General features: G+C 48.0%; 1 protein-coding gene and 2 pseudogenes across 3 annotated transcripts in view; all 3 read left to right on the top strand.

Annotated features, from left to right (window-relative positions):
- The first annotated feature begins 10,385 nt into the window (after positions 1-10,385).
- On the top strand, positions 10,386-10,475 carry LOC125103336 (uncharacterized; annotated as a pseudogene).
- Positions 10,476-11,999: 1,524 nt separating this feature from the next.
- E2F3 (E2F transcription factor 3) overlaps positions 12,000-22,040 on the top strand; it is a 76,041-nt gene continuing 66,000 nt past the window's right edge. For 2 of the 3 annotated variants that reach the window (XM_047732988.1, XM_047732987.1), the window contains exon 1: positions 12,000-13,059. In XM_047732988.1, the coding sequence (XP_047588944.1) occupies positions 12,664-13,059 (396 nt within the window). In that variant the 5' untranslated portion in view covers positions 12,000-12,663. Of the gene's footprint in view, positions 13,060-13,890; positions 14,274-22,040 lie in introns of those variants that run through there. The other variant, XM_047732989.1, reaches the window with a different exon arrangement.
- Positions 19,584-19,700, top strand: LOC125103475 (uncharacterized; annotated as a pseudogene).

The following is a 22,040-nucleotide window of genomic DNA, read 5'->3' as shown; positions in this document are numbered from 1 at the left end:
CGCAGGGGGTCCTCTGAGTGTGTGTGTGTGTGTGTGTGTGTGTGTGTGTGTGTGTGTGTGTTGCAAGAACAGGACTAATGGGTACCTAGAGAAATCAACTTTTCACTGTTCCTGGTGGATATCTCACCAGCTTTGGGCAGGATGAAAAAGGTTAACTCTAGATAAAACCAACTAGAGGGAAGGTGGTCCTCTGAGGGTCTCTTTCTCCTTTGTTCTCCCTGTTCCCTCTCTGCTGACCTCGCTCATCAGCACCAACTCCCATCTTTCTACTCCTAGAATACTGTTACTCAAGGCCCCACTGTGTGTCCTGCCTCCTCACTACGGTATGAAGATAGCATTCGTACCCATCCCCACCGTCATTCATCAATGGCATGGCTCCATCTGCTCTTTGGCGGGTGGACCTCCATTCTTACTTGTTCTGGAACATCATTCCTAAAGCTGGTTAGCCCGAGGGAGGGGATGACCTTTCCAGATAGTGAAGGTAAGTGCAAGTAAGAATGTTGTCCAGGTAAGAATGTCATCCATCGAAGGACATTATCCACATTAAGGACGTTGTCCAAATAAGGAGTCTACTAGTCTCTCCAACAACCCTCCATGCTCTTATTATTGTGCCTTCTCTACCACCAAAATGAGTCTCTCCAATCCAGATTCTTTGACATTGCTGGTAAATTTTAGCAGATCAAGTAAATTATTCCATGCTTACCAGTTAATGAGACAAGAGCCATGGAGAATCGAAGCCCTCATCTATTACCTCTCTCAGGTGTCCTAATTATTACAATCTCTGCAGAGAATCCCCTCATCTTTGTTCTCTAGCCCAAAGAAATGACTCTAAGGGAAGGAATATTAGGCCACGGTAGTTAAGATAGGAGATACATTAAAACTAGAAGGACCTTTCCCTCATACTATTACATACAGGTCATCCCCAGCACAAAACTAGCTCAATGAAAAAAATTCAGGGACCTTCTTGCAAGCCCTCTTCCGCAAGGAGAGAAAAAAAATAATACACACTTCAAGTAGCATTCATGTTTTGTAAATTTTCTGCCGTAGCTCAAATTGTAAATGTTCTCATACAACAATAATGTGTAAATATTTCTTTATATGTTTTCAACAAAATAACTTCAGAGTTAAAAAATTTTTATAAGATATTGAGGAAAATAACCTCATGGATTAAAGATCGACTATTTTCTCTTAAACCAAGGATGTATTCTTTTTTCTTTGACCTCTTAAATTCTCGTTGAGTACTGGAAAGATAAAAATCATACCATTTCTGGCCTCTTAATGAGCTTTTGCTTTGTTTTGAGCAACTGAAGATATAAACAGGAAATGTCACCCTGACCAAGAGAATATGATCACCTTTTAAGTAAGTCGTTAGCAAAGCTTTTACCTCTGTTATGTAGAATTTACCTGGTGTAGTGGTATCTAGAGACACTGTAGCTTGGCAGGTTAAAAACAACAGAAACTTATTGTCTCAGAGTTCTGGAAGCTAGAAGTCTGAAATCAAAATATTGTTGGGACCACACTCCTCTTTTAAAACTTTAAAACTCCTCTTCTACCTTCTGGTAGTCGGCAGGCAAGCTTTGGCATTCCTTGGCTTGTAGTTACACGCCCCAATCTCTGCCTTCATCATCAGAGGACATTTTTCCTCTGTGTCTTCATATGGCCATTTTCTTAAAAGGATACCAGTCATATGAAATTAAGGGCTCACTCTCTTCCCGTATGACCTCATCGAATTTAATTAATTCTATCTGCAATGACCCCATTTCCAGATGGGTCACATTCTGAGGCTTTAGGGGTTAGAACTTGGACACATCTGTTTTAGGGGGACACAATTCAACCCATGATATTTGGGATCTGTGATTTTATTTGAGAATGACTTGGAAACCAGGCATTGCTCTCTAGAGAAGCTGGCTTCTCAGGTTAGACTAGCGTTCCACTTTCAGAGCGTGTCTATAGGCTACTGCGCTCCCCATTAGAGTGTCACGGTGTGTAGAAGGATCACTGAATCAAGAGTATGAACCCCCAATCAGAAACTTTGCCATCTAGCACATATGACGCTTTGTGCTTGACATAATATATCTGTCATCCGCTGTGTTAGAGAGGGTAAAAACCCCTAGGTTTTTAGAGGATAGAAGCACCTAGCCTTGCTGTTTATCGTGAATATATATTTGCTTAAACTTTAAACAAGAATGTATCTGTATATTGCTTGTAAAATAAGAATATTTTAATATAAAAGCATAAGGCTTTATCATTGTAAAGTGCTCACAAATTAAGATATTTTTTATTTGATAAATCATAACCAATGTCTTAAAAATATTCAGATTGCTTCCAAAGTACCTACTGCTTATCTTAGATTTTGCTTGTGCAAATAAATGGCATTTGAGACAATTGTACAGGGCACTGCCATAGGTCTGCATTCTACCTCTTTCTTTTCTTCCTCTTGCCTTCCACTTGTTGCATTTGCTCTTCTTTTCCTTTTCCTGTTTCTTTCTCTTAGAGCTCCTTCTCCACCCAACGGCATTCCAAAGAGCACACAGGATGCTCCAACCTACCTGCTCACCCTTGACATTGGGTGTTACGTGTGTGTGTGCATACCACTTAAGAACAAGACTAGTGAGTACCCAGAGGGATAAACCTTCACTTTTCCTCATGGATATTCTTCCAATTTGGGGCAGGATGAAAGTTAAGGTCAACTCTAGGCAACACTAAATTAAAGGAAAGATGTCCCCATGAGTTTCCAAGCGTTGAAAGCAAAGCCTAAAAAGACTTACTGGACAGGCCTGGATTACATTCCTACCCCTAGACTGGGGATAAAAGGGCTTGCCTTCAACTAAATCACATGGTTCCTGGCAGTGAGGACTAGGGGTCAGCAAGCAAAAGCAGTGGATGCTTTCTGATATCTACAAGCCACACCGATGTAAATCTACATACATCTATTTCTCCAGCAAACACTGACCAAGCAGGTACAGTGTGGTGAGTACCAAAAGTCAAAGTTAACTGAAGAAAAAATATCAGCTCTCAAGATGTTCACAGTTCAGTGGAAGAGAAAAAAAAAGAAAAAAGAAATCAACAGATTATCATTTTAAGTCATATGTTATGGAAAAGAGAAGACATCTCCATCTGCCTGGGTGGTCTGGTCTAGTTCACTATGATGTCTCACTTAGATCAGAGGTTGGCCAATTCTTTCTGTGAAGGGCCAGACAAATATTTTCAGCTCTGTGGGTTAAACTATATTGCAACTATACTCAACACTGCCCTTGGAGCCCCAAAGCAGCCATAGACAATATATAAACAAATGGGCTTGGTGATGCTCTAATAAAACTTTATTAACAAAAACCAAACTTCGAATTCCATTTAATTTCTCATGTGTCATAGGATATATTCTTTTGATATGGAATATACTCTTTTGATTTTTTTTTCAACCATTCAAAAATAGAAAAAGCTAAAATATCATTCTTCGATTGCAGGGTATATAAAATCAGACCTAGGCCAGATTTGACCTGGAGCCAGGGTTCGCTGACCTAAATTATTGCCATAGTCCTGGTTCCTCCAATACATTACCCATACTGCAACCAGAGGGGCCCTCCTTAGACCAGATCTTCTCATGTCACACATTGTCTAAGTAACTAGTCATTGCCCTCGGGATAAACTCCAAATATCTTGATACTGGTGAACCTCTTCCATTCCCTTTAAGAAGCCATGCGTTCACGTTCCCTGCTCCCATTCTATATTACATAATTAATTCTTACTCATTCCTCTATTTCCTCCTCCAGGAAGCCTTCCCTAAGTTCTCCCTTAAGCCCACATGAGGTGCCCTTCTGTAGTGTTTTGAAAGCACCATGTACTGCCTTGCATTACAGACTTATAATGTATTATTACATATAGTTATAATGACATCATTATTATTCTTTATTAGCTAGCCTCTATCTTCAAGCCTGGAGAAGACACGTTTAAGTCTGTTTCTCACAGCCACAGTTTCTAAATTGGAGTCTGGCACCAAGTAGATGCTTGATAAACATTTATTGGCTGGATGAAAAACATTGGATATGAGCAGAGGAGGTGTTCCCTGAGCTGAGTCTTCAAAGATGAGTAAGAGTGTATAACTTTGACAGGAAGGGACAGGCATTTCCAAGTAAACAGCTGTAGCCGTCATGGAAGAGGGAAAGAGCATTTGAGGAACTCCAGGTAGTTTGGTTTGGCCAGAGTGCTTGTCACCAGTGGGAAAATGATGTGGGGTGGGACTAGAGAGAGAACCTGAGAACTTGTAGGCTGAGATAAGAAAATCAGTCTTGCTTAATTCCTCAGGTCATGGGGAGCCCCAGAAAGACAAAGTTGGTTGGATTGACATTTTAAAAACTTCACTTAGATCTCATTGCCTGTGGAGGTAGTCTAGATCCAATTAAAGTGTCTGAGATAAAGTAGACAAGATCATCTTGGCAGTAGAACTGACTGGAGTCCGGTGCCAGTTTCACGTTAGGAACTGAATTTGGAGCCTGCGGTAAGAGTTCACAAAAGTAAAGACCATGCAAATTAAGGACATGTTCATGGAAACACAGTGGAAGTTTCATACTTGAAACTCAGGGAAAATGGCCAGGTTGCAAATAGAGAATTGGGAAAAGCCACAGCCTATAAGCATGTGCCCATTCACTAGCCTATACTAGATTTACTAGCCCATGCATGGCTATTTAAATTTGAATTTAGGGACGCCTGGGTGGCTCAGTTGGTTAAGCAACGTCCTGCAGCTCAGTCCTGGGATAGAGTCCCTGATCGGGCTCCCAGCTCGGCAAGGAGTCTGCTTCTCCCTCCGACCTTCCCTCTCATGTTCTCTCACTCTCTCAAATAAATAAATAAAATTCTTATTTAAAAAAAGAAAGAAAGAAAGAAAAACTCTTAATCCTAGAGAACAAACTGGTGGTTACCAGAGGGCGGGAGGATGGAAGATAGGTGATGTAGGTGATGGGGATTGTTGAATCACTATATGGTGCACCTGAAACTAATATAACACTGTATGTTAACTAAAATTAAAATATAAACTTAAAAAAAAAAAAAAGGAAAGGTAAATCGGAAGATGGTGAGGAGGCAGCATTGTTCTTCAATCTCCCCTTTACGCCCGTATGAAAAGAGAAAGGACATCTACAGAGGAAAACCAGAAACCCATGAGCAATGTTTATGACAAACTTTGGTGACAGAGTAACCCCACGAGTCCCAAAACAGAAATGAGAGGGAACAGACCACCAAGTGCCATTGAGAGCTGCATGGTATCAGCACCTGTGTCTGGGAAAGAAAGAAAGAACAGGGTAGTGCCTGTTGGACCTTTGAACAATGCCCAAAGAGCCATCAGAACTTCAGAAATGTGAGCAAAGTGGCATGGTAACAGTGGCTGAAATTGGGGGGGAGGTTCTGCCCCCCAGGAGCAGGTGAGAGCAAGGACCGTGGTAGGATGGTCTGGTAGGAACAGTCTAGTCTCTGCCTCTCAAAACCGTCAGGGTTCCCTTTCAAGACGGGGAGACACCAAGTAGGGCGGGCTAGGGTGGATACAAAACTGACCAGGAAAGGGGTCCCCGCGTGGCTCGGTTGGTTAAGCGTCCAGCTCTTGATTTCGGCTCCTGTCATGATTTCAGAGTCATGAGATCGAGCCCCAAGTTGGGTTCAGCACTGGGCGTGGAGGCTGCTTAAAATTCTCTCTCTCCCTCTCCCACAACCTCTTTCACAGGCTCGATCTCTCTTAAAAAAAAAACAAAAAACAAAAAAAAACAGAAAAGAAAAGAAAACAAAAACTGACCAGGACAGGCACAAGGCAGAAGAAGAAAAGGGAAGGTTTACACTAGACTGGAATAGGGGTGGATGGGTCGCCAAAGGAAATCTCAGAAAGTAAGCCTCCTTCCTCATGACAATATGGAGTATGGAGCTCTGTGAAGACAGACAAGCTTATCTGAACCCTTCTCACTCAAGTCTGAGAAAACAAATTTCACAGACAGAAAAGTACTGAGGACAAATACGGTGGGAAAAAGAACATAAGGAGCATGAATGATCGCTAAGAGGACAAAACAAGGGCTAAAATGGCCTTGGGCGCCTCAGATTTGCCAAAGGAATCAAACCCGAGTCCGGTCCATACTATGGATCCAGCCGCAAAATCTGCAGGAAATGCAGGAGACAGAGCAGAGGGGGTAACTGCACTGAGAGGGCGCATTCTGCCAAATTCAGGCCTTGAGGTTAAATGGCCCAAATTCCTTGAATGAGTTCCTGGAGCTGATATAACAAACGCCCACAAACTAGGAGTCTTAAAACAACAAAAATTTATTCTCTCCCAGTTCAGGAGGCCCAAGGTTTGAAATCAAGATGGCGACAGGGCTGTTTCCTTCTGAAGGCTCCTGAGGGAAAATCTGCTCCATGGCCCCTCCCAGCTGCCAGTGACTACAGACAGTCCTTGGTGTGCCTTGGTTTGTGGACACATCCCTTCGTTCTCTGCCTCTGCTCCCGTATCTCCTCTGCCTTTCTCTTCTCCCCTTCTGTTCTAAACTAACTGACCTTGGATTTAGGGCTCATCCTAATCCAAGGTCATCTCCTCTTGAGATCCTTACTTTCATTATTCTGCAAAGACCACTTTGCTAAAGGTCAAAGGTCAAAATCAAAGGTCCCAAAGGACATATCTTGTGGCAGGGGCCACCATTCAACCCACTCCACGCGCCCAGATAAATCCTAAGGAAAATAAAAGGATGGTTGTGGAACCATAGATCAAAAGAGACTTAAAAGACATATCAGCATTTTCTTTAAATGGGCAAGATGAAACTATCGTTTCTAAAGATGCATATTTAAATGATGAAAGTTTAAAAAACCTAAAGGGAAGTAAAGACTAAAAACATCAGGCTGGGGACTCCTGGGTGGCTCAGTCGGTTAAGCGTGTGCCTTCGGCTCAGGTCATGATCCCGGGGTCCCGGGATCGAGTCCCGCATCAGGCTCCTTGCTCAGCAGGGAGCCTGCTTCTCCCTCTGCCTCTGCCTGCCTCTCTGCCTGATTGTGTGTACTCTCTCTCTCTCTGTCTGACAAATAAATAAAATAAAATCTTTAAAAACATCAGGCTGATGGTTAAGTTTTGGTGGGAGGCCGGGGGCTGTGGTCATATCCTTTCAGGTTATGAAAGGGACTGCAAGTTGATGTCACAGTTGCCCAAGAAGCCAATTTATAGGGCAAGAGATTGCTAGGTCATGGATGGACGCCTGTGGGTGTTTCTCCAATTGCGTCCTGAGGACTGCCCGCACCCCAATTAGCCTGTTTATAATAAGGCACATTCCTGGGCTCCAGTCGGAGAGACAGGTTCACTAGAGGTGACTGAGAGCCACGCTCTGTAACGAAGTTCATCCCAGATTTATTTAAACACACAAGGGTCGGCTCGGTGGGTCCATCCATTAAGCATCTGACTCTTGGTTTCCCCTGAGGTCATGCCCTCGGGTTGTGGAATCCAGCCTGGAGCTGGGCTCTGCACTCAGTGCAGAATCTGCTTCTGATTCTGTTCCCCCTTTTCCTCTGCCCCTCCCCACTCACACACAGTCTTTCAAATAATTAAATAAAAGCTTCAATAAATAAATAATAAAAACACAAGAGATCAATCCAAACAGTACCTTCCTGGACAAAGAGCTGAAGACAAGAAACTCGATGCTGGTATCTAACCCACAATCTGTAATAACCATAATGGTCGATTTTCTAGGATAAGCACCTAGAAATTTCGTTATTAGTGTGGGATGTGGTGATGGCTTTTGGACAGGCTCTTCCTAACCAGGAAGATAAAACAGAGAATGTTATTTCTATGTGGGCAACTAACCGAACTGCACTACAAAATCCCTAAATTCTTAAACTAGTCTTCTCCAGACCCTCAAATTTTAAAGCCGTATACTGTAAACACAATGTGGCAACCTGGTTTGGCAGAACTGGGATTAGAGGCACAATTTAAACCTCCCGCTGTTCCAAAGACTTGCTGGGTTTAGGAGCAGTTCCTTTCGTTTCCTGAGCCTACGCTTTTTCTATCTGAAGATTCAATATCGAATTGCCACAAAACTGTTTAATGGTACTGTTTCTTGGGAATTACTTCTATCGGTCTGATGGATGTGGGCAAAACTGTATTTTGAAATTGAAAATGAGGGCTTTTACAATCAGAGAAAGACAATTATCATATGATCTCCCTGATAATGAGGAAGTGGAGACGCAACGTGGGGGGCTTGGGAGTAGGAAAAGAATAAATGAAACAAGATGGGATTGGGAGGGAGACAAACCACAAGACACTCTTAATCTCACAAAACAAACTGAGGGTTGCTGCGGGGAGGGAGGTAGGGAGAGGGTGGCGGGGTTATGGACATTGGGGAAGGTATGTGCTATGGTGAGTGCTGTGAAATGTGTAAACCTGGCGATTCACAGACCTGTACCCCTGGGGCTAATAATACATTATACGTTTATTTAAAAATTTAAAAATTACAAAAAAGAAAATGAGGACTTTTAGAGAGGATTAGACATCCAGTTATATATATATATATTATATATATATATATAATATATATAGTATGTGTATGTATTTGTGTGTGTACGTGAGTGACTAGGAATTCCAAACTTGTTACATTAACTGGCAGGATGAGAAGGGGCAGGAGGATGAGAAAGCCCCATCAAGGCATTTGAGCACAGGAACGGCAACTCCAGCTGTAGCCAGAAGAGGAAATAAGGGGAAGAAGGCCAAAGTCACACAGCTGACTCTGGCTCTCAACCTCTAATACTTGGAAGATATTAACCTGGAGGGACCTGTTAAATAAGATTCTTGGGTCCTGACTCAAAGGATTCCAACTTATTAGGACTGGGGAGAGCTCAGGAACCTGCATTTTTACGAACTCCTTAGGTAAGTCTGCAATAAGTCTACTTTGGAAAGTCTTCAACTGGGGCTCGAGCCCTGGCTGACAATTAGTGTCACTGGTGGTATCCAGCAAGGAATGGTCTCTTGGCATCAGCACAAAACCATGTGAGTAGCCGTGAAGAAGTTTGAGATTCGGGTAGGCAGGCTAACAGGTTGAATTAGTCCCCCAGGGCTGCCATAATAAATTATCGCAAACTGCGTAGCTCAAAACAACAGAAATTTATTCTCTCACCGGTCCAGAGGGCAGAAGTCCTAAATCTGGGTGTCGGCAGGGTTCTGCTTCCGCCACAGGCTCTGTGGAAGATTCTATCCCTTGCCTCTTATAGCTTCTGGTAGCTGCTGGCATTTCTTGACTTGGAGCTGCTGGTTCCAGTCTCTGCCTCCACCTTCTCAAAGTCTCTCCTCTGTGTCTTTCCTCTGGGTGTCTCTTACAAGGATATTTGTCATTGGATTTATTTGTCGTGGGACTTTGGGCTCACCCAGGTAGTTCAAAAGGATCTTGAGATTCTTGACTTAATTACATCTGCAAAGATCCTTTTTCCAAATATGTTCACACTATGGGTTCTAGGGGTAAGGATAAAGACATGATTTTTTGAGAGGCCACCATTCAAACCAACTATGCAGGCCCATTTTGTAACAGCTAGCTGCCTGGGCCACTGTTGAAGCAAGAGAAAGAGGGTGCTGATTGGCAAGAGCAGTTTGGCTCTAGTCTAGATCAGTCTGACCTTCCAGAGAAGGATAGGAAGTCTCAGACTTAGGAGCTAGCCAAGAGCCACTGAGATGGGAGTCGGACGAGCAGCAGAGATGACTTTATTACCCTGAACTTCTGGGTCGGGATTCCAGAATCCCTACTAACAAGAACATGCCTGTGCTCCTACTCTGGGACAAAGCTAAGCTGCGTGGCCAGTGGACATCCAAGGGCAAAAGGGAAGATTTGAGGCTGGGAGTCAGACTGGACTCCACAGAGCTACAAAGCACAGTCACACAAATAAACAGAATCATAAATAGCTCCCACTTATCGAATGCCTGCTATGCTCTACGCCCGGTGCTTTACATTTACTATTGCCTCTTTCATCATGACCTTGTAATATGGGCACTGCAATAGGAGTTCCCAGAGAACATACGAGAAAACAGGCTTTTAGAGATTAAAGTTATGTAACTAGTAAGTGGCTCCAAAGCCCGTTATCTTTCTACCAAAACATGCTCCCTGTCTACAAATCAACAGCCTACCTCAAATTTTAGCATCTTATTTTCTGCCGTGAGACCTAAAAGGACAAAACGTTTGCTTTCTACCAAATACCCTATATTAAAAATATAACTTGGCTAAAGGAGAAGGATGTCAAAGCTTTCTAAACCAGAATCACCAGTGTGGATCTGGATTGTGAACACAGTCCTCTGTGAATGTCATCGTAATAACTCGCTGGGTGCTCTAGCTGGGATTTTGCCTTCAGTTCCAAACCCTGGGCTTGTCTCTAATCATGAAAATGCAGGTCCAAGCTTTGCGCAGTGGCAGTATCGTAGCCAATGAGGTTTATCCGAGGCGCGATTATTGCTAATTGAAAATGCAGGTCCGTCACGACTCCCCCACAACCCTCACTGCCACCACCACAAGCATGCCGCCAGCCATGTCCCACAGCGGGTAATATCCACGTAGTTACAGTACTAGGGTTCTCCGTAGTGACCCACGGTGGAAAGTGGCATCCATGGAACAGAATCAGGGAAATTGCTAATACATTACACCTCTAGTCCAAAAGAATTGAGTACCTCTGAGTACCATCTAATCTGCCCTAAAGAGAGCGTCAGTTTTATGATAGGTGTCAGTAAATGTTTGGGGACTAGGCCACGTGTCCTCAAATAGCTGGCACGTAAGCGCAAAACCTTCCTGAGCCAGAGGCCAGGTTTGACCAGGTAACAGGACTGAAGTATTAAGGAGTCCGAGCCTCCATTGACCTATCTGTCCAGGCCTTTCATAATACTGAGTATATGCGTTTTTGGAAATTATTATTAATAATAAGAATCATAACAATAATAAAGTTTTGGATCCGGACACGAAGAATCGCAACCCTCATCACCCCGTGAACACCGGCTTAGCGGCTGTTTTGTACAATTCTCAGCGACTGGAATGGTAAATGACGACTGACACGTACACCTTTCCCTACATTCCTGCAGGGGTCCCTTTTCCTGTCCAGTCTCACAGGGGCAATCTTCGATTCCCCTTCCATACAGAAGGACTTCCATACATTAGTCCATTCGGCCATGAAGACTTCTGGTAACCGCTTATGGTATGCTTAAAAAAAAAAAAAGTCTTTAAAAATGTTTTGGAATGAGTCTCAATCGTCGCGTTTGCTTTCTGACGGAGAACTTGGTAGGAAACCGAGATTGTCAAGCGCCGGTGTCTGGGCGCGCAGCGTTGGCTGGGAGCAAGACGTCATCGTGGGAAGCGTGCACTTCTTCGGGTTCCTGCCTGGCGGATTGGAAACCCGCAGATCAGCCCTAGGTTAGCCCTGATTAAATGCCCTGGGTGCTCCTGGGCCGGGAGGGGTCGAGGGGGAGGGGCGTCCGCGGGACTCAAACCAACACTCGTGGTAAGCTTTCGCTCCAAACCTTGCAGAGTTAATTGTCACTTCGACCCCATCCAGGCTCCTAATGAAGCCACCAGGAAGGATCTGGAACGCTAACTCAAGTGGTGCCCGCAATAGCGTCAGCCGAACCTTCTGCCCCCACGATCCCGTCTGCCCACATGCTTCTGTCGATCAGCCTGGGCCTCGGGATCAGCTCTCGCCGCGGCATTGGTTGGAATTCAGGAAAAGAGAAACCCACGATTTAAAGGGCTCCGTGCCCACCTGCCGGGCATCGTCCGCGTGGTCCAACTTGCCTTTGGAACGTATTTGGGAGAACCTCCAGCTCGTGCACATCTACTACACTGACTGGCCAGAGGAAGGAGAATTCCGGCGAGTGTCCCCTTGGTCACCTTGACGATTTCTAAAAGCGAAACTTACGCTCCAGACCAGATCCTCACTGAGTCTGCGGGGCGCTGAGCGCCTGCCCAGGTCAGCAGCCCCCGCCCGACGCGCGGGCGGGGACCGGGCGGAGCTTGGACAAGGCGTGGTTTTCCGTGGGAGAGAAGGAAAGGCTTGGCCCCACCTCCTAAAAACCCTGCTCTCCCTCGACCAATCAAGGAGACTTATGCAAATAGAGCCTCTGTAGCCCCGGTAACCATGATGCACGGTGGCCAACGGAAACCGGCAAGTCGCGGCCCTGCGCCGCGATTGGGAGTTAAGTAAGGAGGCAGCGGCCCAATGGGCTGTGGGAACGGGCCTCGGCGCGTTGGAGGGCGGGGATATGCAAATATGGTTTGAAAAGCCGGCGGGAAATCTGAGTTTCGCGGGAGGACCTTGGCGCGTAAACCGTATCCCTTCATTCATTGTCAGCAGCAGCTTCCTGGAGCCATTTTTCAGCTGCCGGCCGCAGCACCCGGGCTGCCGCCGCCGCCTCGCAATCCGTTGCATCGGCCGCCCCCGACGCCTCCATCCCCCCTCGGGGCCCGATATCCGTGCGGCCGGGACCCTCCTCTCTCCAGAGCCCCGATTATTTTTGGCCCCCGGGGCCCGTGCGGTGCGGAAAAATAAAAAGAAAAGAGAGAGAAGGGGCTCGGAAGCGCCGGGCGGGGAGGAGAGAAGGAGGAGAGACTTGGAAACTCCGACTGCAAATAATAAAGAAATTGAAAACAATACATTAATATACCATAGCAATAAAAAGAGCAGGAGCGAGAGATGAGAAAGGGGATCCAGCCCGCCCTGGAGCAGTACCTGGTGACCGCCGGGGGTGGGGAGGGGGCGGCTGTCGTCGCCGCCGCCGCTGCAGCCTCCATGGACAAAAGGGCACTGCTAGCCAGCCCCGGCTTCCCCGCCGCCGCCGCCGCCGCCGCTGCCGCCCCGGGCGCGTACATCCAGATCCTCACCACGAACACTTCCACCACCTCCTGTACCTCCTCCCTCCAAAGCGGCGCCGTCGCCGCCGGCCCCCTCCTCCCCAGTGCCCCCGGCGCGGACCAGACCGCCGGCAGCCTCCTCTACACCACGCCGCACGGACCCTCCAGCAGAGCCGGGCTGCTGCAGCAGCCACCAGCGCTGGGACGCGGCGGCAGCGGCGGCGGCGGCGGCCCTCCGGTAATGCCCTCCCGTTCCCACCGTCCCCAGCCCGGGCGGGAGGTGGGCTCGCAAGGCGCGGGGTGGTGGGCGCGCTGCGGGCCGCCCCGGGACAGCGCGGGGCCGAGCGTCGTGGGCCTCGGCGGCTGCCCCTCCGACTGGGTTTTATTGTTAGACTTGTGCACTCCCCCCTGCGCCCGGAGGGTCGGGGGGCTCCGCCAGGCGCGCGGGGCAGCGGGGAGTGCCTTGGCGCGGACCACGTCAAACACTCCGAAACTTTTTGCGGCCCCCCCTTCTTTTCCTGCACTTTTCCCTACCCCCCCCTCCCCTCCCCTCCAACTCGAAGCTTCCTCTTTCTCGGGCGTAGGAAGGGGTCACGCCCCGGATGGAGAAGGGGGTGGGGGAGGGAGTCGTGAACTGGGGAGTGGGGGACTCTGGGGGCTGGAAACCCGGAGACTGTTGGGGTGATGGCCCCCCGCCGGCCTCGGAGGCCCGTTGGCTGCCGGGGGTCCCTAAGGCGTGCTCGGGGCGCAGGGGCTCTGCCATGCGGCGCTTGACACATTTTGGGATCTGTAACTCCCGGCAACAAAGGGGCTGGGGGAGGCGGAGAGGGGTGGCGGGGGAGGTGGGGCTGGAAGCCGGGTGCGAGCTGGGGCGTGGGCTGTCCGGGGGTGAGGGACTCGCGGCCAGGCGCCCCGGCCTGGGCGCATCCTAGCGGCGGCCGCGGCGGCGCCCGCGTGGCCCGAGCGCCCGGGCCTTCCTCGCCGGGCCCCGGGCCTGCCCTTGACCCGCCTCTCCCCTTGCCCCTTCCTTCCCCGCCCTGTCCCCCTCCCCGCCCCCCGGCGACGGAGGGCGGGGGCAGCCGTGTTCCCGTCCCGCCGCCTGGGTCTGTCCCTCTCCCCGGGACCCGCCGGTGACGTTTCGCACACGTGCGCGGAGGACGCGCCTGTGACTGGGGAGGAGGCGGCGGCGGGAGGGGGCGCTGGAGGGGGAGAGGGGGGCACCCACTTCCTCCTGCTCGCCGGCTCCCTGGCCTGGGACGGTCCCGGCGCCCTCGCACCCGCCCCCGGCACGGCCACCCTCCCTCTGCTCTCCCTAACCCCCCCCCCCCGCCACGGGCGCCCGCCCTCGCCCGGCGCCGCCGGTCTGTTCGGCCCTCCGGGCCCCCTCTCCAGCCGGCCCCCCCCACCTCCCCCGGAGCCAGGCTGGTTTCGGAAATGCCCTTACAGCAGCAGGTTAGTGACCGGGACGGCTCGGGGGCTGCCGCCGCCGCGGGGGCACCGGATTCTGTTGGGGGCTGAAGCCGTGGGGGTAGGCGGTTGAGCGGGGTTTTGGAGTGGGAACGGGGGGTTGGGTGCTTGAGGGAAATGAGTAAGCAAGAAAAATCTAACTAAGTAAATGCCCCGGCCTCCGGTTCTAGGAGCCTCGGGCCGGGAGTGTCCGCCCCAGGGGGTGGGTATGGTGTTTACGTGTATTTTTTTCCCAGGGGGCCGATGGATGGGCGATCGAAAAGCGGAGGGGGGGCTTCTCGCCAATGGCCGAGTTGAGCTCTGTTTTCTGTCTTGCTTCCCTTGTGCTGGAGGGGGAGGGGGCGGGTCAGAGGGTAGGGTGTCTGTAGGATTCCCAGGCCACCCGCCACCCCCTCCCTTTGTCCCTGTAATTTATAAAGCGCCTTTGAGAGATGATTTAGGTCAGTATGCGGCTTCTCTTTTTGTTGATACTAGAAAGAAGTGTGGCCCGGAGGTCTCTCCCCTTTCTCCCTTTCTCTCTCCTTCATTCCCTTCCTCCATGCCTCCTGTCTTCACCCTCGTGGTGAGGCTGGGCCCCCACGAGACTAGAAACGAACCCGAGTCGCCTGTGGCTGATAATACCAGTCGTTGACCTCACCTTATCTCGGTTCCAAATGGGTGTATTTTTTTTTTTTTTTTTTTTTTTTTTTTTGGAGAATCGGGATTTTGCAGGACTCTTTAAGGAAGTCAGCACCTAGACAGTACTTTGGGAAATGAGATGGACTGTGGGATAATGAAAATTTTGTAATTCCCTTACTCTTTCCAATTTCTCCCATGGTTGGATCCTAACTGCGTTCCAGCCCGGTGGATACTTGCTGAGGATGCGTGATATAGTCTCATATAGTCTCAGAGCAGCTCATCGTTTTTTAGTGACAAGGGTCTGCCAGCAGGGGGGAGGTAGAGTGCAGTGCCTGCTCATGTACTGTATCCAGGATGCTGGATCTCAGGCACAAGAATATTCCATGCTTTTAGCATTAAATGCTGTTAACTTCGTCTGACCACCTCAACACGTTTAGCATATTTTTTCAAGCTTACTGGCCCCTTACACAGTTCTCTTACTGCATTATAAACCTAATCTGAAACAGCCCGCTATTGACATGTTTCTTGGATTGCATTCAGATTTATGGAAGAGGAGTTTTGATAATGGGAAATTATGAGATTATGAGACCACCAGATTGCTGGGTTCTTTTTTTTTTTTTTAATCTTAGCCTGCTTGTCAAGGCTCCAAAACTGTCTAGCCAAACTTACATGTAGTTCGTTGTCTTTAAAGTATAAAAACGATCCTGTCTTCCAAGTTATTTCAAAACTTTTTCTTTCTTTCCATGAGATTATTACTCCAAAGCCATGAGCGCTGAAGATAAGGTTTGAGTTTCTCATCAAAATTATATTAGACTTTTATTTAAGTCTTGAAATTTTGTTCATCTTCTTTCCCTGAGGCAGAAGATAGCTTGGGGATAGCTAAGTGGTTGGCTGAGCACAGAAACCATTTAAATACTTTGTGTCCAAGAAGAGGTTGAGAACTCTGTTCTGCTGGCCAGATTTGCAGACCCACCTGGTTCCAATTCTCAAGGACGTGTAACAACTTTTTACAGGAACAGATCCTCACCTTTTTTTAGTGGGAGAAAATATATGATAGCTTACTAGCTATCTTGCTGCTATTATTTACAAGTTTTATGATCTTAGGCAAATCAATTAATTTCTGCAAAGCTTTCCTCTTCTGTAAAATAGGAACAATAGCAAGGTTAAGACTGAGGTTCTTTTTTCTTTTGAAGGGTTCAGTATGATAATGCATGTAATACTCTTCACACAGTGCCAGGCAAATAGATATCCAACAAAATCAGCATTCAGAAATGTTATTTCTTTTATAACTTAGAGAAATAGTTCAAGACTTTGCATACACTCCCTTCTTTCCATATGAGAGTAAAAGGGTTGAAAGTTTTCTAAGGTGATATGTAATTAACAATACCGAATTCATTTGTTTTTTTTTTTTAAGATTTTATTTATTTATTTGACAAAGATCACAAGTAGGCAGAGAGGCAGGCAGAGAGAGAGGAGGAAGCAGGCTCCCTGCAGAGCAGAGAGCCTGATGTGGGGCTCGATCCCAGGACTCTGGGATCGTGACCTGAGCGAAGGCAGAGGCTTTTTTTTTTCCCTAAGATTTTATTTATTTATTTGACAGAGATCACAAGTAGGCAGAGAGGCAGGCGGGGGGGGGGGGGGGGGGGGGGGAGCAGGCTCCCCGCTGAGCAGAAAGCCTGAAGCGGGGCTCAATCCCAGGACCCTGGGATCATGACCTGAACTGAAGGCAGAGGCTTAACCCACTGAGCCACCCAGGCGCCCCTATTTGGGTATTTAAATCCGCAGAACCTGGCTCTTGATCCATGGGTAAAACAGGGACATGTCCGTAGGACAGGACTATACAGAGATAATGTTGAACGGCCTGTACATGATCTTGTGCCCCGAGTGGTGATAAATTGAGATCAACTCATCCTCACTTTTTCGCGGGGCCTCCACCTCTCCCCTGACCCCACAGACCTGCTCCCTTGGGGGTGCCGTCTGTGCCCCCTGGCTTTCAGCTGTCAGCAAGGCCGAGTTGTGCTCTAGGTAACCTCATTTTCAGCGGGTGGACCATGGGAGATGGGAGCGCTGTCGAGGACCGGAGCCAGAGTGCTATTTTCTTTTTTTTTTTTTTTTTTTTTTTATTTGACAGAGAGAGATCACAAGTAGACGGAGAGGCAGGCAGAGAGAGAGAGAGAGAGGGAAGCAGGCCTCTCGCTGAGCAGAGAGCCCGATGCGGGACTCGATCCCAGGACCCTGAGATCATGACCCGAGCTGAAGGCAGCGGCTTAACCCACTGAGCCACCCAGGCGCCCCAGAGTGCTATTTTCTGAAGCAGAAGGGGCTTCATCATTTTCCACCTCTTGTAAAAAAGCAGGTGCAATTTATTTCATCCTCCTCCTAGAAAATTTGGGATCTATTCATGCGAGAGACTAGTAGCCTTTCACATCTGATTTAATTTAAAGCAGTCACAGCAGCCTCCTGATTATACTTGGGGAAAGAACCCACAGCACTTGAAATCTCGGTGTGGGAATGGGCAAACCAGAGATGCTGTAGCTGGGTCTGCTTTTTCCTGTGCAAGTATAAAAGAAAAACGCCGGGTTCCTGTGGTTCTATACTCAATAATCTTGCTTCTGCTGAGCTATATGGTTGGTGCCAAGTTTAAACTAGGAGAGAATTTTTAGTCACTACATACCCCAAAAGGGAAGTTTTAACATAACGCAGTGCCCAGACTTGGACAGTACAAATAGCTCCTCTATAATCAGTACCAAGGGTGCCCCTCTAATCATCCTCTGAAACAAAGCACCCTTAACTGTGCCACTGTGAGCCAAGGAACCCAAGCTCGTGAACAGGAAAGGTTTTTTTTTTTTCCCCTATAAGTCGTCACCTTGTGTAACTCTTGGAAGAGTAGATTCTGCGATTAATGTTGTGCGGTGTAAAGCTAACTTGAAAACAGAAAATAATACTCAAAGCTTAGGCGTGAATAAACAGCAGCACCTGGAGATTTAAAGGCGGAGGGGGGTGGAGGTGGGGAGTTGCTGTTTTCTCATTTCTCAGAGATCTCAGGCAGTAGTTTTCTTTAAGCTTTTGTGTCTTGGGGCGCCGGGGTGGCTCAGTTGGTTAAGTGTCCCACTCTTGATCTCAGCTCAGGTCTTGATCTCTGGGTTCAAGCCCTGTGTTGGGCTCTACACTGGGCTGGGCACGGAGCCTACTTTAAAAACAAGACAAGGCAGGGGCGCCTGGGTGGCTCAGTGGGTTAAGCCACTGCCTTCGGCTCAGGTCATGATCTCAGGGTCCTGGGATCGAGCCCCGCATCGGGCTCTCTGCTCAGCAGGGAGCCTGCTTCCTCCTCTCTCTCTGCCTGCCTCTCTGCCTGCTTGTGATCTCTCTCTGTCAAATAAATAAATAAAATCTTTAAAAAAAAAAAACAAACAAAAAACAAGACAAATGAAACCTCTTCTGTCTTGATTGCCTTCCCCAAAGATATCCCACCCGTGCCTTCACCCCCCTTTCCATAGGACTGGGACCCATTTGGCAAAGCTTCAGATATCCATCGTTCGTTTTTCTGATTTTCTGACTTGTCCTCCATTTGTCCCCTTCGCCAAGGTCACAAGCTCCCATTCCTTTGCATCCACCTTCTTTCTCGCTAACGTTTTTGAACCCAAGATGAGAGAAAGCCAGCAGTGGGCCTGTGCTTGGGATATCGAGTTCCGTCTCCGTGCCCATGATACCACCCCAAAGAGTGCAAAGCGTAGAAGCAGATTTCAATTCTTATCAGATTCTCTGTTTCCATTTGGTTTTTAAAGAGAGGAACTTTCCTGAATTCTTGGAGGTACTAAGCATGTGGTTTAATGCGTATTTTCATGCTTGTTAGCAGCTTAAAAATAGTGTTTTAGGGACTGTATTTACAATTACTAAGAACCATTTTTTTTTTTTTTTACTAATCATTTTTCATGGGACTAAGAAGGGAAGATAAACTAGGAAAGCAGTAAATATAGGAAACCACTAATGCTATCTCTTTCCTCCTCCTCTGATCCGCTCTTTTGGCTTATAGAGTGACTTGGAAAATGTATCTTACACGAAGAAAAGTTAGACAACAGAGAGCTTAGAAAAGCAACAGCTGAGGTGGGGACAGGAAACCCAGGAGGGGGGTTAATGTCGATGAATAACGCACAGCGCTTTTGCTCTAATAAGAAGGAAATTGGTTCATTTTCTGTTGTCACTTTTGTTTCAAACGCTCCCCCCACCCCCATAGAGCAGTGTGTCTTGAGAACTCCAGGAATGTACGAGTTGCAAGAATGCATTCTTAGTCTTCCCTGGACCTTAACTGGGGGGTCAGTCTTGTGGCCATGGCGGCCACAGTCACCTGCAGTATCGCTTTGAATAAGAGGAAATAAAGCCCACTGACTGCCAGATTGTATCACCAAGGCCATGCCCTTTGCTTTGCTGGAGAGAACCTGAGCAAAGCAGACCATTACTTAGATTTGTGAACTAAGGCGGGGGTCTGTGCCCACTGGAGGCTGATGGGGAGAATGGACAGCTGATGGAATAGGGAAGGGATGGAAAGAAAAGTACGGTTGACCCTTGAACAGAGCGCGCACACGCACACGCAGTCAGAAATCTGAGTATAGCTTTTGACTCCTCCCCCCAAAACTTAACTATCAATAGTTAATAACTGATTCCTAATAACACAGTTTAAGCTTTGCGCAGTGGCAGTATCATAGCCAGTGAGGTTTATCCAAGGCGCGATTATTGCTAATTGAAAACTTTTCCCTAATAACACAGTTCACATGGATTTTGCCCGTGTATTACACACCGTGTTAAAATAAGCCCGAGGAAGGAAAATGTTAAGAAAATCACGAGGAACAGAAAAGACACTGCTAGCACTGCAAAGAAGAAATAAGTAAAAACTCGTAGAAGTGGGCCCATGTGCTTCCAACCTGGATTGTTCAAGGGTCAACTGTAATTGCCTTTGGCCCAACTGTCTGGGGCTAGCTGTAGGGTCCAGGGAATATTCTGATAACTCAACAGTCCCGAAGAATAAGGCTCCAGGTTAGCCCAGGCAATAATCGATGGTTCCCATGGTCTTCGTTCGACTCGTGACATTCAGAGCTGTAACGCGACAGAGTCATTCTCTGACCCGATCCCCTTCATTTTGCAGGTGAAGAAATTCAGCCCCAGTGGAGTTCAGTTACTTGCCCAAGGTCACAAGCTAGCTCATGGCCAAGCCAGGACTGAAATTGGAGACTTGAATTCTTAGAGGAAGCCTCATTCACCAAGAAAAAGTTAACGATGTCTCAGGTGCCCTCTATGGGAAAAATCGGATGTATAGAGTACATTTTAGTGGCCTTCAGGAGGGGTTACTTTTTTTTTTTTTTTTTTTTGGTAAATGTGCACATATGGAAGTATCCTTTGAACACTTGGTCTTGGAGTAACAACTCATTGTCAACTATTCGGAATAAGCGAAGCGACTTTAGATGTTCAGTGAAAGGGAATTTTTTTTAAATGGAAGGAATGACGGACTCTTACAACAACGTGATAGTGTTTTTAAAGCTTTGTTACTGACAAGCGCGTTCTCCGTGTATCTGACATTTCTGGTTCTGGAAAGGGGAAACGTACAGAGACAAGAAGCTAAGAGGACTTTTGAAAGTTTCTTCAGGGCAGGGGCACCAGATGGCTCTGGTGCTGGAAGTTTCGTCCGGGGCCGTCCACGTCCGGAGTTACTGGACAGGTTTTCAGAGGCGCCTGCCCGGTCACGCGGGACTAGAGGCTCTTCCCGCAGGAGACACTCCTGATTGAACCGAGTGGCTGGTCAGTTAGCGCTTTCGGAGGAAGTCCCCATCCCCTAAAACCCAGAACGTTTCATTAAAATGTCTTCTTTTACGGGTGGAACTGAGGAAACTTAAAAATAGAATCACTTCAAGCCCTGGAGCCTAAAAGTGAAACCTGATCTGAGGTGGGGCTGTAGTTCATCCCTTCGTTAGGGGCTGGGATCTGTGGCCTGTGTGTCACCCACAGACCCGCAAGGGCTGCGTGCAGAGATGGCCGAGAGGCCGGGAGTGCTCAGGAGCACCGAGACAGCAGTTTTGCTTGTCAGGGAAACTTTTTCCCAGAAGATATTTTGGTAAACGGAGTCCGTCTTCCAGGCAGGGAGAAGCCGAATGCCCTTGGTCCTCCAGGCCAGCCCATGCCTGGCTGTCCCGGAAAGCCTTTTGGCTCTGTGGGCATGCTCTAGTTTTCATGACCCCAGTGGCTGTGGCTCCGGACACGGGTCACAGGAAGGGAACTCAGCCCAGAGGGCTCACCCCCTCTGCCCACTGCTGTTTCTGATGCTCCGAGGCTCTAGAGCTAGGAAATCAGAGCTGTAGCCCTGGGGGTCCAAACCCCATCCCCTTTGAGCCCCGCTGGGTCCGGCAGGCCTTAGGAGAGAGGGGGGGGAGGCTCATGTGTGCCAGAGGGCACCCTCACCTTGAATCCAGGCAAGAAGGGGAGGTATGAGGGTCAGATGATGGAGGCCAGAGCACCTGGGTTCTCACTCTGGCTCTGCGCACCAGTTCTGTGACTTGGGGCTTAGCACCAACCCTTGCATCTCAGTTTCCTCACCTGTAAAATGGGAAGATCATAGTACCTAGTTCCTAACCCCTGGGGGGTTAGGAAGACTGCATGAGTTTCTATTTGTGAAATGCTTAGGGAGCGCTGGTGAGAGTGTTCCCTAGCTACACGGCAGGACCTGGCTCCCCTTCCATGGCCATCCTCTGGACTGTCCTTTGTGGCCTGTTTTCTTAACTAGCCCAGTGTTCCCTTAAACCCAGTTACACCTCCACAAAAGGTGGTGACGAGGAGGAGGCGTGATGCACGGGGCAGTTTTCTCCTGACCTGGTCATCAGGGTCTGTGTCTTTATAAGCCATGCATCGACTTGGATTGAATAATAAGCTTCTTACTATAAGAGTAGTAATCGTGACTACTCTACTACTATCATAGTAGCATCGTGACGAAAATCTTCATTTCTCCAATTAAATGTGTTAATAAAGTTGCACTGCTAACATGAATTGCACCGTTAGCGTGATTTCACTTCTGCACGGTAAGCCATGGCTTGAGACTGAATGGCAGAAATCGGGGTGTCTGAGCACCCCAGACCCCGGCCAGCATGGAGG

The sequence above is a fragment of the Lutra lutra genome, chromosome 6 (genome assembly GCF_902655055.1).
Source record: "Lutra lutra chromosome 6, mLutLut1.2, whole genome shotgun sequence".
NCBI lineage: Eukaryota > Metazoa > Chordata > Mammalia > Carnivora > Mustelidae > Lutra > Lutra lutra.
The sequence above is the reverse complement of the archived record's forward strand: the minus strand, read 5'-3'. Positions and strand labels throughout refer to the sequence as shown.